Source organism: Trematomus bernacchii, unplaced genomic scaffold (genome assembly GCF_902827165.1).
Source record: "Trematomus bernacchii unplaced genomic scaffold, fTreBer1.1, whole genome shotgun sequence".
Taxonomy (NCBI): domain Eukaryota; kingdom Metazoa; phylum Chordata; class Actinopteri; order Perciformes; family Nototheniidae; genus Trematomus; species Trematomus bernacchii.
In genome coordinates, this window is record NW_022987771.1 from 3,923,853 (window position 1) to 3,937,562 (window position 13,710).

The 13,710-nt window shown below is 38.1% G+C and overlaps 1 protein-coding gene and 1 long non-coding RNA gene across 2 annotated transcripts; one reads left to right on the top strand and one right to left on the bottom strand.

Annotated features, from left to right (window-relative positions):
- Positions 1-4,925: 4,925 nt before the first annotated feature.
- On the bottom strand, positions 4,926-11,799 carry figla (folliculogenesis specific bHLH transcription factor). The gene is made up of 6 exons (XM_034148775.1): positions 11,505-11,799; positions 10,623-10,769; positions 10,441-10,530; positions 9,374-9,508; positions 6,715-6,765; positions 4,926-5,432 (listed from the first exon to the last, which is right to left on the bottom strand). Exons 1-5 carry the CDS (start codon positions 11,688-11,690, stop codon positions 6,751-6,753), a joined length of 573 nt encoding a protein of 190 aa, XP_034004666.1. The 5' UTR covers positions 11,691-11,799; the 3' UTR covers positions 4,926-5,432; positions 6,715-6,750.
- On the top strand, positions 5,797-6,314 carry LOC117496924. Its single transcript, XR_004557329.1, has 3 exons — positions 5,797-5,871; positions 5,977-5,986; positions 6,091-6,314. It is a non-coding gene; the product is annotated as an uncharacterized LOC117496924 (long non-coding RNA).
- Positions 11,800-13,710: the final 1,911 nt, after the last annotated feature.

Below are 13,710 nucleotides of genomic sequence, written 5' to 3' on the forward strand. Positions count from 1 at the left end.
GCCCAGTGCAACCAGGATCAAGATATATGAGCTACATACAGGCGCCCCCTGCTGTTCTGATGGAGAACAGCATGGACACCGTTAGAAACAAACATATATTAGGTTTTTACTGTATGTATTTAAGTAGGCCTATTAGCAGACAGAAACTTAGTACATTACATTTAAAGGTACTTCTTAAACTTATTATTTGTACACTAAGTACTAAGTATATTGTGCTTTTAACTTCTCTTACTTACATGTATTTAGTAATCACTTGGGATTATAATGATACAAAATACAATCAACAAATAATTTATCATGAACTAGTAGATGTTAAATACAATTCTTTGCTCCCTTAGTGAAATGTATAACCTACCCTGGAGTATTTACTGTACAAAAAGCTCCAGCTGTTAAGTTATGAACATATCAATAAATATAATACAGTAATATAAATGACTTGTGTATAGAATAACTCTTAAATTGTTACGCCAATATTTTTGTTCTTTTACTAGAGCAGAATTTTGAAATCATGACGTTCACTTGCAGAGTATTTCTACACTGTACAAGTACTAGGTATGAGTACTCAGTCCACAACAAGTAAAAGGTTGAAGGTTAATTGAGTATTTCTATTTTCTGACACTTTTTACTATTTTACTTCCTAGAAAATATAGATTTTACATGACAAACACTGGAATAGACTACAATAAACAGGGCCGTCCCTCCCTACAGGCCGATCATGCAGACTGCGTGGGGCCTCACCTTGCGGAGGGACCGCGAGGGGGCCTCAACTGAGCCGAAAATGCGGCGCACCTATGCGCTTATGCGGCGCAATTATGGCGCATTTCCACGGCCTCGCTCGGCCTCGCTCGGTATGGCTACGCCTCGTTAGGACTGGCTCACTTTATGGCGCATTTCCATTACAGTTTAGGAACTGGGGTAGTTACTATAGAGTGGCGAAGTCCCTCCCCTTCCGGTGGACCTCCATGGGACTTTATTTCGGAAAAATTATGTATTGAGGTCAATGGAGAGAGAAAGATTATCTTTCGATCCCGTTTGAATTGAGCCACGAATTACACATATGATGTTTGTCAATTTAAAAGATAATTTTGCAAGTTAAAAAAAAAAAAAATGTGTCGTAACACTGTGAAGTAACACATTTGTTTGTGTGAAACGCTCAATGAACTACATCTCTGGTCAACAACACACGTCACCAAGATGGCCGTCACTACTGTCTTGTCAACAAAACGATTGACTACCCTCACTATCACCACAATGAAACACACAAGAATGTCATGCAAAGCTGCCTGCCTGCCTTCCTTTGATTCTCTCTGAACTGCCTGGTCGTTTTAATGTTTAATGTCAACCATTTGTGCAGATAGCATGAAGTAGAGAAGATCGCTAGCGTTAGCGTTAGCATTTGTCCCCCGGGATTAAATTGTGTATTATAGAATGATCACACCGGTGACAGTACTCTTCAAAGGGTTCACGAAATATGACTACTACTCAGGGGCGTCGCCTGAACCTGAAAACATTCGGGGCTTAGCCCACAGTGGCGGCGGCACTACAGTGGCATTTTTCACTGCAACACTCCCCACACGCACACACACAGTACACCTGCGACTGTTACAATGAAGGCTCGATAATCAGCTCACGGCATATAGGCAGGGGTAAAGTGGTATTTTTTATGAGTGGGGGGCTCACCTCCTCTAGGGGGGTCCGGGGGAATGCTCCCCAGGGAAGATTTGTTTTTAAATATTGAAGTTAAAGCATCAATCTGGTGCACTTTGAGAGCAAAATGAAGAGATCTATGGATACCTCTCTTCACCCATATGAAGCAGAACTGTAAACAGATGTACTTTTTCTTTATGGATATTTGACTAATCACTCTCCTTTTAAACTGTATTCTTGTTTTACTGCCATATAGTATTTCATAACTGTTTTTCCTTTATTCTCTTATTTTTTTTATAACTATAATCATCATATGAAGGTGTGCCGCGGAAATAATCTTTTGAATAATTTGTGACCAAACCGTTTGAGACCCACTGAAATAACTTAGACTAAAGTTAACTATCTAAACACTCAGAGAGTCCTTTAGCTCACCTGAGTCTCTCAGTCTGAGAGGAGAGGACTCTCCTCCAGCTCCTTATGTCCGTTAGTGCAGCTAGCTAACCAGATGCTAACAACACGGTCCATGCTGGTACTGGTACTGGTACTGGTCCCTCCCTCCCTCTCTCTCTCTATCACACTATTGCCACACACACACACAGAGCCGAGCTTGAATGACACAAGCACACGTTTATTTCCATGCAACTCTCTGATTGGTCTGGTGTCATGCCTCTGTTGCATTCACTGAACACGGGAAATTACTAGTGATGGGAATTATGGCTCTTTGAAGGGAGCCGGATCTTATGGCTCCGTTCCTTTCAAAGAGCCGTTCAAAAGAGCCGTTCAAAAGAGCCGTTTTTTTAAAAAGGGGGCGGGGTTACTAGGTTTATCTGCGAAATAATCACCAGGATAATGATTGACTGCATTGCCAGACCTAATGTCAATAATCTGCATTGTAAACATGACACAAGGTGGCGCCATATCCATGTCATTCATGTCAGTGAATGTACTTTGAATTTACCCTCTGCATGTGTTAAGTAAATAAAGTTGCCTTGCCTTGAATGAAATTCACGCAACTCTTAATATTAGTAGTGTGTTTTTAAGTGGCGATGGAGATTATTTGTTGACCCTGCTTTAAAGGATATTTTGCCTTTACAAATGGTGCGCTTTATCACTGCCTGGGTTTTGGTTGAAGTGCATCCAAATGCTGCTGCGTTTTCGCGTTTGGCTCATTTTACATCCGAAAAACACGTCGTCTATCTGTCCAGTACCACTTGTTATGACTTCTCTCTCTCGCGTATTCCGTTAAGACCCACCCCACCTAACTCCTCGTGCTGAAACCTACAAATCAGAGTAGGGGCGGGTCTTCACAGAATACGTTTGGGGAACAAAATCAAGCTTTTTAAAAGGCGAGTGAATTTTGGCAGGCAGTGAGTGCGGACCAACTTTGATTGAACGATAAGAAGAACGGCTCTCACCAAGTACGACTCGGTTCCCCTCGTTCGTACCAAAGAGCCGTTCAAAAGAATCGGCTCGTTCGCGACCGACACATCACTAGAAATTACAGTGCTGCCGTCCTCTCTTGTGTCATGATGAGGTTCACGTAAAGCACGGTTAATGTATTATATTATTGAGGGAGAATTGTCCGGGGCTACAGAAAAAACATTCGGGGCTAAAGCCCCGGATGCCCAGGCCAGGCGACGCCACTGCTACTACTCTTTACTGTTTAACATTTTGGGTTACTTAATGTTACTTCATGTTAAGGCTAATAAAAATGACAAGGCTGTAATGCTAACTAACGTGCTAGCTACTAGCTAGCTTGATCAAGCCACTCCTGGTCCTTTCATCAGACGGGAAGCGAAAGAACGAGCTAGACCCATTGCTGGTATAATAACAACCTGGTACTAAGCACACAGGCATCTTGTTAAAGTTATCTTATTTTAGCCAGCGCCATATAGATAGATTATATCTATATGGCGCTGATTTTAGCTATCTCTTTAGCTAGGAAAACAATTGTGACATCACTTACGCGACTCTGGGATTTGTAGTCTTTCTAGTTGCGTATTTTTCATAGTCTTATATTTCAACAGTTTTACGACAAACTGTGACTTTTTTTGACATGGAAATGATTTTTTAAGATTGACAAACATCATATGTGTAATTCATGGCACAATTCAAACGGGATCGAAAGATAAGTTTTCTCTCTCCATTGACTTCAATACATTATTTTTCCAAAATAAGGTCCCATGGACCGGAAGTAGATGGGCGTGACTTCGCCACTCTATAGTAACGCAGTGTAGGCGGAGCAGTGACGTCATCTTCAATGAGAACCTCAGAAAAACAACACAGCCGTTAGCTGTTAGCACTCAGAGCTCACAGCTCCTCATATATGTTCAGAAACTAGACAAAAGTTAAACAAGTACAAACCACAGACGGTCTGTGTCATGGCGAATACAGTCGCTGCTTTATTTATGTCTGTATAGGCCGTTGTGAGTGTGGACGGTCGGAGCATATATCGCGTTAGCTTAGCCAATCTCCATTTAGAAAACACGCATTTTAAAAGGTTTTTCGCCTGCCGTCTGTCTGCAGACTTGTCAAAGCATTAATTCATGGATTTTACTAACCGGTATCAGTATGTTGTTACTTCGGCATCATTTTGAAACGTGTATTACAATTAAATCACGGTCAAATATGTTCATCTTGTTGTAGTTGTAGCCCCCTTGCCAGCGATTCTCTCTCTAGCTTAGCATACTCAGCCTCGTTGTTCCTGGCCCTAGAACCACGATTTTATGGGGCCAGAAAAACTGTCAATTAGGACCCGCTAGCCGGTACTAGGCCAAGTGGAATCGCAACCAAAGACGGGCCGCTGACGTCACAGCTCTCTTAAAAGGGGCTCCGCGCTGTAGTGGAAATGCGCCATTAGTGTGGCGCGGCACGGTTTCGCCGCTGCGAGGCTCCACTAGCACCCCCCCCACCCCGAAACAGAGGGCCTCGCCATATAACTTTGCGTGTGGCCTCAAGTTGGCCAGGGACGGCCCTGACAATGAATGATTGATCACCCTTTAACAGATACACCATTAAACACAGTTTAAAAGTGGATCGATCAGTAAAAATAACCCCATTATTTAAATACGATTTAACATATTGATTACTTGTCATTTTGATACTTTATGTAAATGTCTCTGAAAGTGCATGTGACCTTTTTTTTTACCTGTGCAGACATTTGAACGCAGGGTTTTCAACAGTTATGGCTTTACTTCTTTACATTATTCTTCCACCGCACATTTAAAAAAGGATACTAACCTGGAGATGTGTGCCAAATAAAAACACGTTACAATGAGTCGTTAATTACATCATTTATCAAGCATTTTGATATTCAAGTTGTCTTTTTGAAGTAAGAGTAGTACATGTAGTTTTGCAAGGAAAACTCAAATGAAAACTTCTGAAATGAGAATCATTGGCAACCACAGCATTCAGTTATATGGACAAAAAAAAATAATATAAATACAGAAATGTAACAAAACGTCCGTCTTCTTGGTACAAATGTCTCCCTTTAAAGGACTTGATGACATCTCATTTAATTTAATATGTATAACAGTAGTCCTTGTAACCATTAATTGTGGCTTTTCATTAGACGGAATATAATAACTTAACAAAAAACAACCAACCCTTTAGACAGAATTTTAAAAACAGAAGCCGTCTTTACATTTTATTTTAGGGCTGCCAAGGATACAGTTTGTGAAATAAAAATAAAAACACATTCATATTTAATCAAACAAAATATATAAATTAAATACGACAAATAAAATAGTATTTTCTCCGTGAATAATCCTTTCTTCGTAAGCCCCCTAAAAAATAAAACAATAATTATTGAAAAATGTAACAGTTAGCACAATTATCAAATTCAGTGACCTGTTGATTGAAAGGTAAATCTCTAATGGCTGCTGGCTGCTGTCCCCCCCCTCCCCTCTCCACTACAATGCATTGAAATAGATGTTTTTAACACACCCTGACCCTCCTTTAAGTGCACTTTTATAAATAAGCTGGGTGCTACCTGAAACATTTAACCAGAAGAGGGCGCTGTAACACGTCAAATCTTTGGGATAATGAATTTTCCATTGTGCCCATGTGTTGTTAAGGGTAATTCTGTTTACAAGAGTGTTACCTCATTAAATGACCAGTCACACACTTGAGCAGAGGTCTAATGAGCCAGAATAACTGAACACAGCTGTGTGTGCAGGGCCTGCAAGTGTGGGAAGATACCATGATTTAACACGGAAAATAGAGGTTTGTTAAGGCAATGAAGGGAATACTTCACCTACAATATGATCATTTGAACATTACTTACCCTTTGTTAACTTCAATGTGTTTTTATTTTGTGTTTGTATACAGTTTCTCCATGGTAAACATAGGATGACAACATGGAGACAATTTGATTCAAGGTGAGCTGTTGGTATACAAATGATCCTTTAAGTAACCCACTGCTTCTTTTTTTTTCCACTGCAGAAATGTTGACAACTATTTGCAGAAAAGGCGCATAACTATGACTCTACTCTTTTCAATTGTGACAGTGAGCCTGTATGCACAATACCCTAAAACTGATGCAGCTAAATGCAATCATCATTCATTTCCTTCTGTGACATGTACACATATCTTCTGTGTCAATGAGTGTTTTTTTAAAGGTTTCTTTCATGCTGAATGATTTGTTTTCTAAGATTTGTATGAGCACATCCTTGGCAAACAGAAGATGTAAATAACTACTTTGCTACTAATTTATGTTAATTATATAAACAAATTGACACAATTGTCCTAGTCTTTCTTTGTTGGAGAACACCCCTTATTTGTACCGTCAATTGGAAATGAAATACAAATAATGTTTGTGTCCACATGGGGGCAACATTTGTATAAAATTACACCAACGATCATATTTGTTTCTATTACAATCCCAATTAATATGTTATTATTATAACGCCTGATATAACCTGTCCGACGTTTGCATGTATTTCAAAAAGAATCCTTTAACCCTGGAGTGTTAAGACTTCTTCTTGCCAACATTTTGCAGCAATCTGCATTTTAAATGAAGACATACTTATATACAGATGTTTCATCAATGTATTAAACATATCCAACCTGGCAGGTTTCCAATATTTGTCCAAGCCATCTGCTCTAGGGTTGAGACATCTGTTGTAAAAGAAGAAGGGGATAGCATTTTAAAAAAAAAATACATAGCTATATGGAACAAACAGCTTGGAGAGGAAGTACATTTTCCATTGAAATGAAAATGACACACACACACACACACACACACACACACACACACACACACACACACACACACACACACACACACACACACACACACACACACACACACACCACACACACACACACACACACACCACACACATACAACACACACACACACACACACACACACACACACACACACACACACACACACACACACACACACACACACACACACACACACACACACACACACACCACACACACACACACACACACACACACACACACACACACACACACACACACACACACACACACACACACACACACACACCACACACACACACACACACACACACACACACACACACACAGCCACACACACACACACACACACACACAACCACACACACACACAGCACCACACACACACACTACGACACACACACATCACAACCACACACACACAACCACACACACACACACACACCTACATCACACACACACTTTTTTTTTTTATCTTGATCTTACCCTCATCATCTTGATTTATCCAATCAGATGAGGAGGTACTTGTGAGGACGGTCTGAATGCCTCGTGACGGCTACACTGCAGACAATCAAATGCCTCGTGTTGATTGCCAGCGGTAATTGAAGTATGATCCAGTCAGATAATTTAAGGGAATGATAAATGTGTCTGATTGCTTATTGTTGAAAGATTCTGTATGTATTCCTACACAGTATGAATGTTGGCTGCATTGTGTTTAAAAAAAAAGTTACACCATTTGTCTACAACCGATGGTGATTTCTGCATTCACTATTTAATTAAGTGAGTGATCCGGCCTGAGACAATGTGCCGCCTGTCATCCCCTGGTTCACACTTTCATAGTTGTCACTTGATTAAATGCACTGGTTGCCCAACAAAAATCTTTAAAAAATAAAACATACATTATTGTTTATACACCTGTTTGCGACCTTGATGTGGCCGTCATTTAAGTGGCAGTTTATTTGTATTCATGTAGCCTTATGCTTAGTGTCATTACTCTACTCAGGAATGCATATTTTCATAATTCATGAATGGGTGTAGGCCTCTGTCCTCCTCAAAATGAACAAATCTTAATAAAATATATGCACATGGTTCTATTTCCAGCGATCAGCACCTCATCACAACCTTGGGTGTGCATTACAATTTAAGTATTTTATATATTTATTTTCTTTTTTCCTATGTACATTTTTTAACAAGTAATTTTTCTTTCACTTGCGTAAAATTTGTGTTAGGTAGGCTTACTTGTACTTTTACTTGAGTACGATACTCTAGTAGATCTACTCTTTTCATCTCCACTTATAGATATTTGTTTTGCTATTTAAAAATAGGGCAGTATAATTCAACCTGGAGCACACTGAGAAGGGCTTTGCTTCCCCCCCCCCACACTTCAGGCACTGAGAAAGGGGCAAGCATTTTGTGAGATCTGGCATTTTGTGAGAGAGCAGTCATGTGCACAGACTCTGAAAATGCATTAAAAGAAAACTGTTAAATATTTGTTTATGCCACAGATCCAAGCAGGTTTACGCCAGACGGGGAATTTATTCTGTGTTCTGTCCTGAGGGTTAAAATATAGTTATTATGCAACATAGAAATGCTCTTTTCATTAACTTATTAGTTATTTTTATTCCTCAAAAGTCATTAGATTGCAAGAAACAAAGTCTCTGAAACTCATATTGGTGCATTAAATATGCTTAAGTTTTACAGCCTAATGGTTTGTGTCCACCTCCAGGCACTCTCTCATCATAGGTTGCATTAAACAGAAGCAAACCACAGATTTATATTGTAATTCAAATCTTTTTTAATTAAGATGGAAGCAGAGTAATATTCCATGATTTTCTAAATGAATAAATAGATCCCTGATGCCAGGTTCTTGTTAACACTTCACATCAGACCCACTCATGATAGAGACCTGTGTGACGAATAAGACGACAACCTAATTAAGTGTTCAACCCTAGAGGGGAGAAATGTGTAACGTGACACATTATTAAAACATGACACATGTTAAGTCCCTCTTGCAAATGGCTCGTAGTAAGTCTCACATTTCTGATTTGTTGGATGTCTGTGCGCATACAACCCACATTGCAATAATTAGCCAGTTAAAAATAATAAAACCGAAACAACGGTGTTGTTATATACATATGCTGTACCATATTTATTTTGGGAAAGGACAACATGTTAATTAGGAAACACTGCACTTCATTTTTAGTTGGAATGAAATCTTCGAGATAACTAGAACACGTATTTAGAAATCTGTCTGAGAAGGTCCTAAAAGTATCCTTTAGTTTTGACGGAAATGTAAGTTATGTAATGATGTTTTACTATGAATACATTTAATAAAAGTTTCAAAAATGTTTGTAGTTACCGTCAACTATAGTTTTTAGTAAAGCAAATCAAATTCTGCATTTCAGACTCTTTTGAAAATCAGAAGAAATACAAAAAGATTGCGATTGGAGCAACAACAACAACAGTTTATAATTAGGAAAGAAAAACGAGTTACCAGAGTCTGATCGGGTGCCACTTGTATGAGGAACTGGTATCCAGGCACCACACAGTGCTGCAGCATCAGTCTGTTCATATCTCCGTCCTCTGTCACTGCTTCTGGGGGCATGCTGAACCCATCCTCCATTCGCTCCTGTCAGGAAAGAAAATAAAATATATTTTAAAAATGACCTTATACTATAAAATATCCATCTACTTTAAAGGGAATCATAACAATTACAATGAATTAAACTGTACGGCAAAACATTTGTTCATAAGTAAAACAATAAAAGCATGACAAATCTCCATATCAAAACATTAAATATACCGAAAACACCTTTTTTTTTATTTCACTGGAACAGCAGAAGTTTTGTTGTTTTTACTTTTACTCTAATGAAAGGTAGGGTATAGGTAAGAATGGAGAAACCAGCTCTGCCCCTTCCTTCAGACTTCCTTACAGAGCCCCTTCTCCAACACACACAAACGCGCACATGACTAATGAGGGCACGAGATAAGTGTGTGCACGAGATGGAAGGCTGACAGGCAGGTAGGCCATCCAGTTATTTTAGCCGGGCCGGCTCAGATGATTGGTCGTGCTTTTTACAGTACCACGGCTTCCACAGATGACATATTTGTATATATTTATTGTCAAAGCATTTAATGTATTCATTGCTATCGGGATGTTAAGAGCATTCCATGGAATATAACAAGCGTTTCTGAAGTGAATTACCTACCTTTAAAATGAGACATTAACAATTATTCTCAATCATGATTTTTGTCTCCCAAATTTAAATGAAAACGATCGACTGCAATATTGTAGCTTTCAGAATTTAAGGGAGGTATTTTGGAATACACTGATTATGGATAACAACCTTTCTTTAAAACAATCTGAATTGTTACTTTAAAGCTCAAAGTCAGCTTTTTACCTCAGACATAATCTTATGTGCAGGAGATAACATAAAAAAGCCAATTAAAAAAGGTGTTTCTTATTCTCCAGAGCTGCTCATTGTTTTTCTATCACAGATACAAGAAGACAGGTCAATTGTCAAACTGTTATGACAGCAAGGTGGAAAAACAAACACTCACATCATCCACTCGCCATAGATCACTTCCCAAGACATCAGTCTGGCCATAAGTGATTGCATTCTTGAGGAAATCAGTCCCACTGACAGTATTCTGAGAAATAGAAAATAAGTGGCAATGCTGCCCTTTGAAAATAACAGAGGACACTTGTCATTTGATAGAGTCCTGATGAACAAAGCACTTACACTGTCGGCGTCCTGCAAAACTGCAAGAAGCAATCTTATGTATTCTGTCGCAGCTTTGAGTGTGTCCACTTTACTGGGCTTTCTGTCTGGTCGCATCAGTGGCACCATGCGCTTCAGGCGGGAAAACATGGTGTTCAAATTCCTTATCTGCACAGAAGAGAGGCTGAAGTTTCACATTCATGATACTTAACCATGAATAAAGCAAAAACAATGGTGATGAATAAGAACATGCATGGACAATTTATCAGCAAACCGGCCCCTAGCCACTTGTAAAGAACAAGTCTTTTAGCTCATTTTGCATCTTTGTGTTAGTTATGTATGTACATTTGATCGACATTGACCAACTACAACACATATAACATAATATAATAACCATAATACTGTACAAAAAAAAATCCATTCTGCATTCTGAGTACTTTTACTGTTGATACTTGAAGTAAGTTAAGCCAATAATACTTCTGTAGTTTATATTATTTTGAAATGGACCTTTACGTTTGGTACTTTATATAGTAGTATATTTTGATGCTAATACTTTTAAAGTACAAATACAATGGTCTTAAAATACTCCATTACAAGTCAAAGTCCTTATTTCAAAAATGTTACTTAAGTAAAAGTGCAAAAGTATTAGCATCAAAACGTCCTTAAAGTACAAAAAGTAAAATATATCATTCTGCACAATAGCCAATTTCAGAGCCTAACGCCACTGATCTGAGTACTTCTTAAAAGTGAATTACCATTACAGGTAACGTTGGTTGTGACGTCGACAGCTAAGTAGCTACATGTCTAAGCTAGGGGTACGTGATAGCAACTGCTCACTTGACGTTAGCCTGCTGTCAAACACATTAGTAAACATTTTCCTGCGTTTCACACTCTTCCACTCACTCTCAGTCGTTCCTTGGCGTTGACCAGCTCTCGTTTCTTCACAGATTCAAGGAATTCCTCGGCCACGAAGTATACTCCTTCCCTTCTTCTCTTATACTTCACTATGTTGCTGTACCAAGGGAGGGCAGACTCGCCCGTTAAACGCTTCAAAATATCGCTCATTAATTCATCCTCTGGCACCTTCATTTTAGGCCAACATATGAGTGGCTTTTGATAATCTTCTGTTAGTCACGTTATGTTTTTTAATGTAAACGTCAAACGGCAGGAGAAGGGAGAGGTGCGGACACAACACACCTGTGCTTCATTATTAATTAGGGGAGGCTGTCATAGCAACATGATCAATTTAACGGTTTTAACGGTCTGTCACTATGAGAGGTGAAGGAAGTACTCTGATCTTGCTTAAGTGAACGTAGAAGTACCACAATGTAGGAATACTCAGTTACAAGTAAAAGTCCTGCGTTGCAAATGTTATTCAAGTAAAAGTACTAAAGTAATGGCATCAAAATATACTTACCAAAAGTAAAAGTAGCCTACTTATTATTGGCCTATTTCAGAAAAGTATACATTATATGTTTTGATTATAATTATTGATGCATTAAAGTGTTATCAAAGCTGGTAAAGGTGCAGCTAGTTTTAATAACTTTGTTTGCTGCAGGCTAGCTTGTGGATTTACTCAAAGTGTAACTAACATTTTATTTAAGTCATCATATTGCATATTATATCACTTTTCCAAATCTGCAAAGTAATTAACAATATTAAATAAATGTAGTGGAGTAAAAGTACATTTTTCCCCTCTAAATCGACTGGGGTAAAATTGAAAGTGAAAATTGTACTTCAGTATGTAGCCTAGTTACTTTACACCACTAATCACTATATTTAAGCGCTTTGAGCATCATAAATGTATTATTTAATGTATTATATGAAAGAGGCTAAGAAAGGCAGTGATGGAAGAATCACTCAGATTATATACTTAAGTAAAAGCACTGGTGGAAATTTAATTTGGAGGGTTTTGAGCGCTGAAACATAATACATAATCAAATTCTTGCAAAAATACATACAAATACATTCAGTATACTGTATATACATGCATTTTTATATTCACATGAAATCGTCCCGTCTGGTCCCCTTGTCTGTTGCTCTCTCTGAGTTGTATCCCATTTACCCCCAGAGTATTTCCCAAATGTCTTTTAGGGACTTTTATTTCTTTGCTGCAAAGATCTTAGGACAGAGGATGAACAGAGTTAAGAGGCCCCTTAAGCAAATGTGTTCAATTGAGCTATACAATTTAGATTTGATTGATGGATTGATTGACATCCCACAGAGTCATAGAGTAAATAGGCTGCTGTAATCAGGCGGAAATTGCCGTTTATCAAAATTCACAGAAAGCAATCAACAAAATAGGATCATAAATGCAGTCAGAGGAAAATCAGCTAAGCCTGGAAATAGAGAGAAAAACGACTCTTATGTGACGAATCAGCAAAAAACAAAACAATCTCTATTAACTTAAATCACTGCTATTCAACAGGACAAAACCTTGAAGAGAAAAGGAAATGTAAGCGAAACACTACCCGCTTATCATGATGCTATAATGACAGACATGTGTGTTTTTTGATTATCTTGCCAACCTTAATCCTTAATGCTTAGTGTTTGTGTTGCCGAGGATCTCATGGAGTGACGTGCCGTGTGAATTTACTTTAAAAACATTTCTTGATAAAATGCAGAAAGCCAGAATGAATGTGTAGATTTGGTTGGCACAGAAGCCATAGAAGTGCAAATAGAAGCGCATCAAAATCCACACAACAGCACGGCCACTTCCTTGTTTTCTTAGCAAAATACCTTTAAACCATGTCATTAAGTTACTGATGACAGAATTAGTGATATGTCTGTATACCTGTAAGTGTGTTGAACACATTTTAAAACCATGATAGTAAACAGGCGTGTTTTTGTTGAGGGGTACCTATATATACACACATATAAATAAATGCTATATTTACTATTATATCAAAAAATAATATAAGAATTAATATATAAATACAGAAATGTAGTGAATGAGTCAATATATAAATACAAAATGTACATATGTAATGTCACATTTTATTTGATATATTTCTGCACAATTATTTAACATAGTTATTTATTTTATCCTAATTTATTTTGTTATTCTTTTGATTTTATTTATTCAAGCATTAAACAGACATTAGTTATG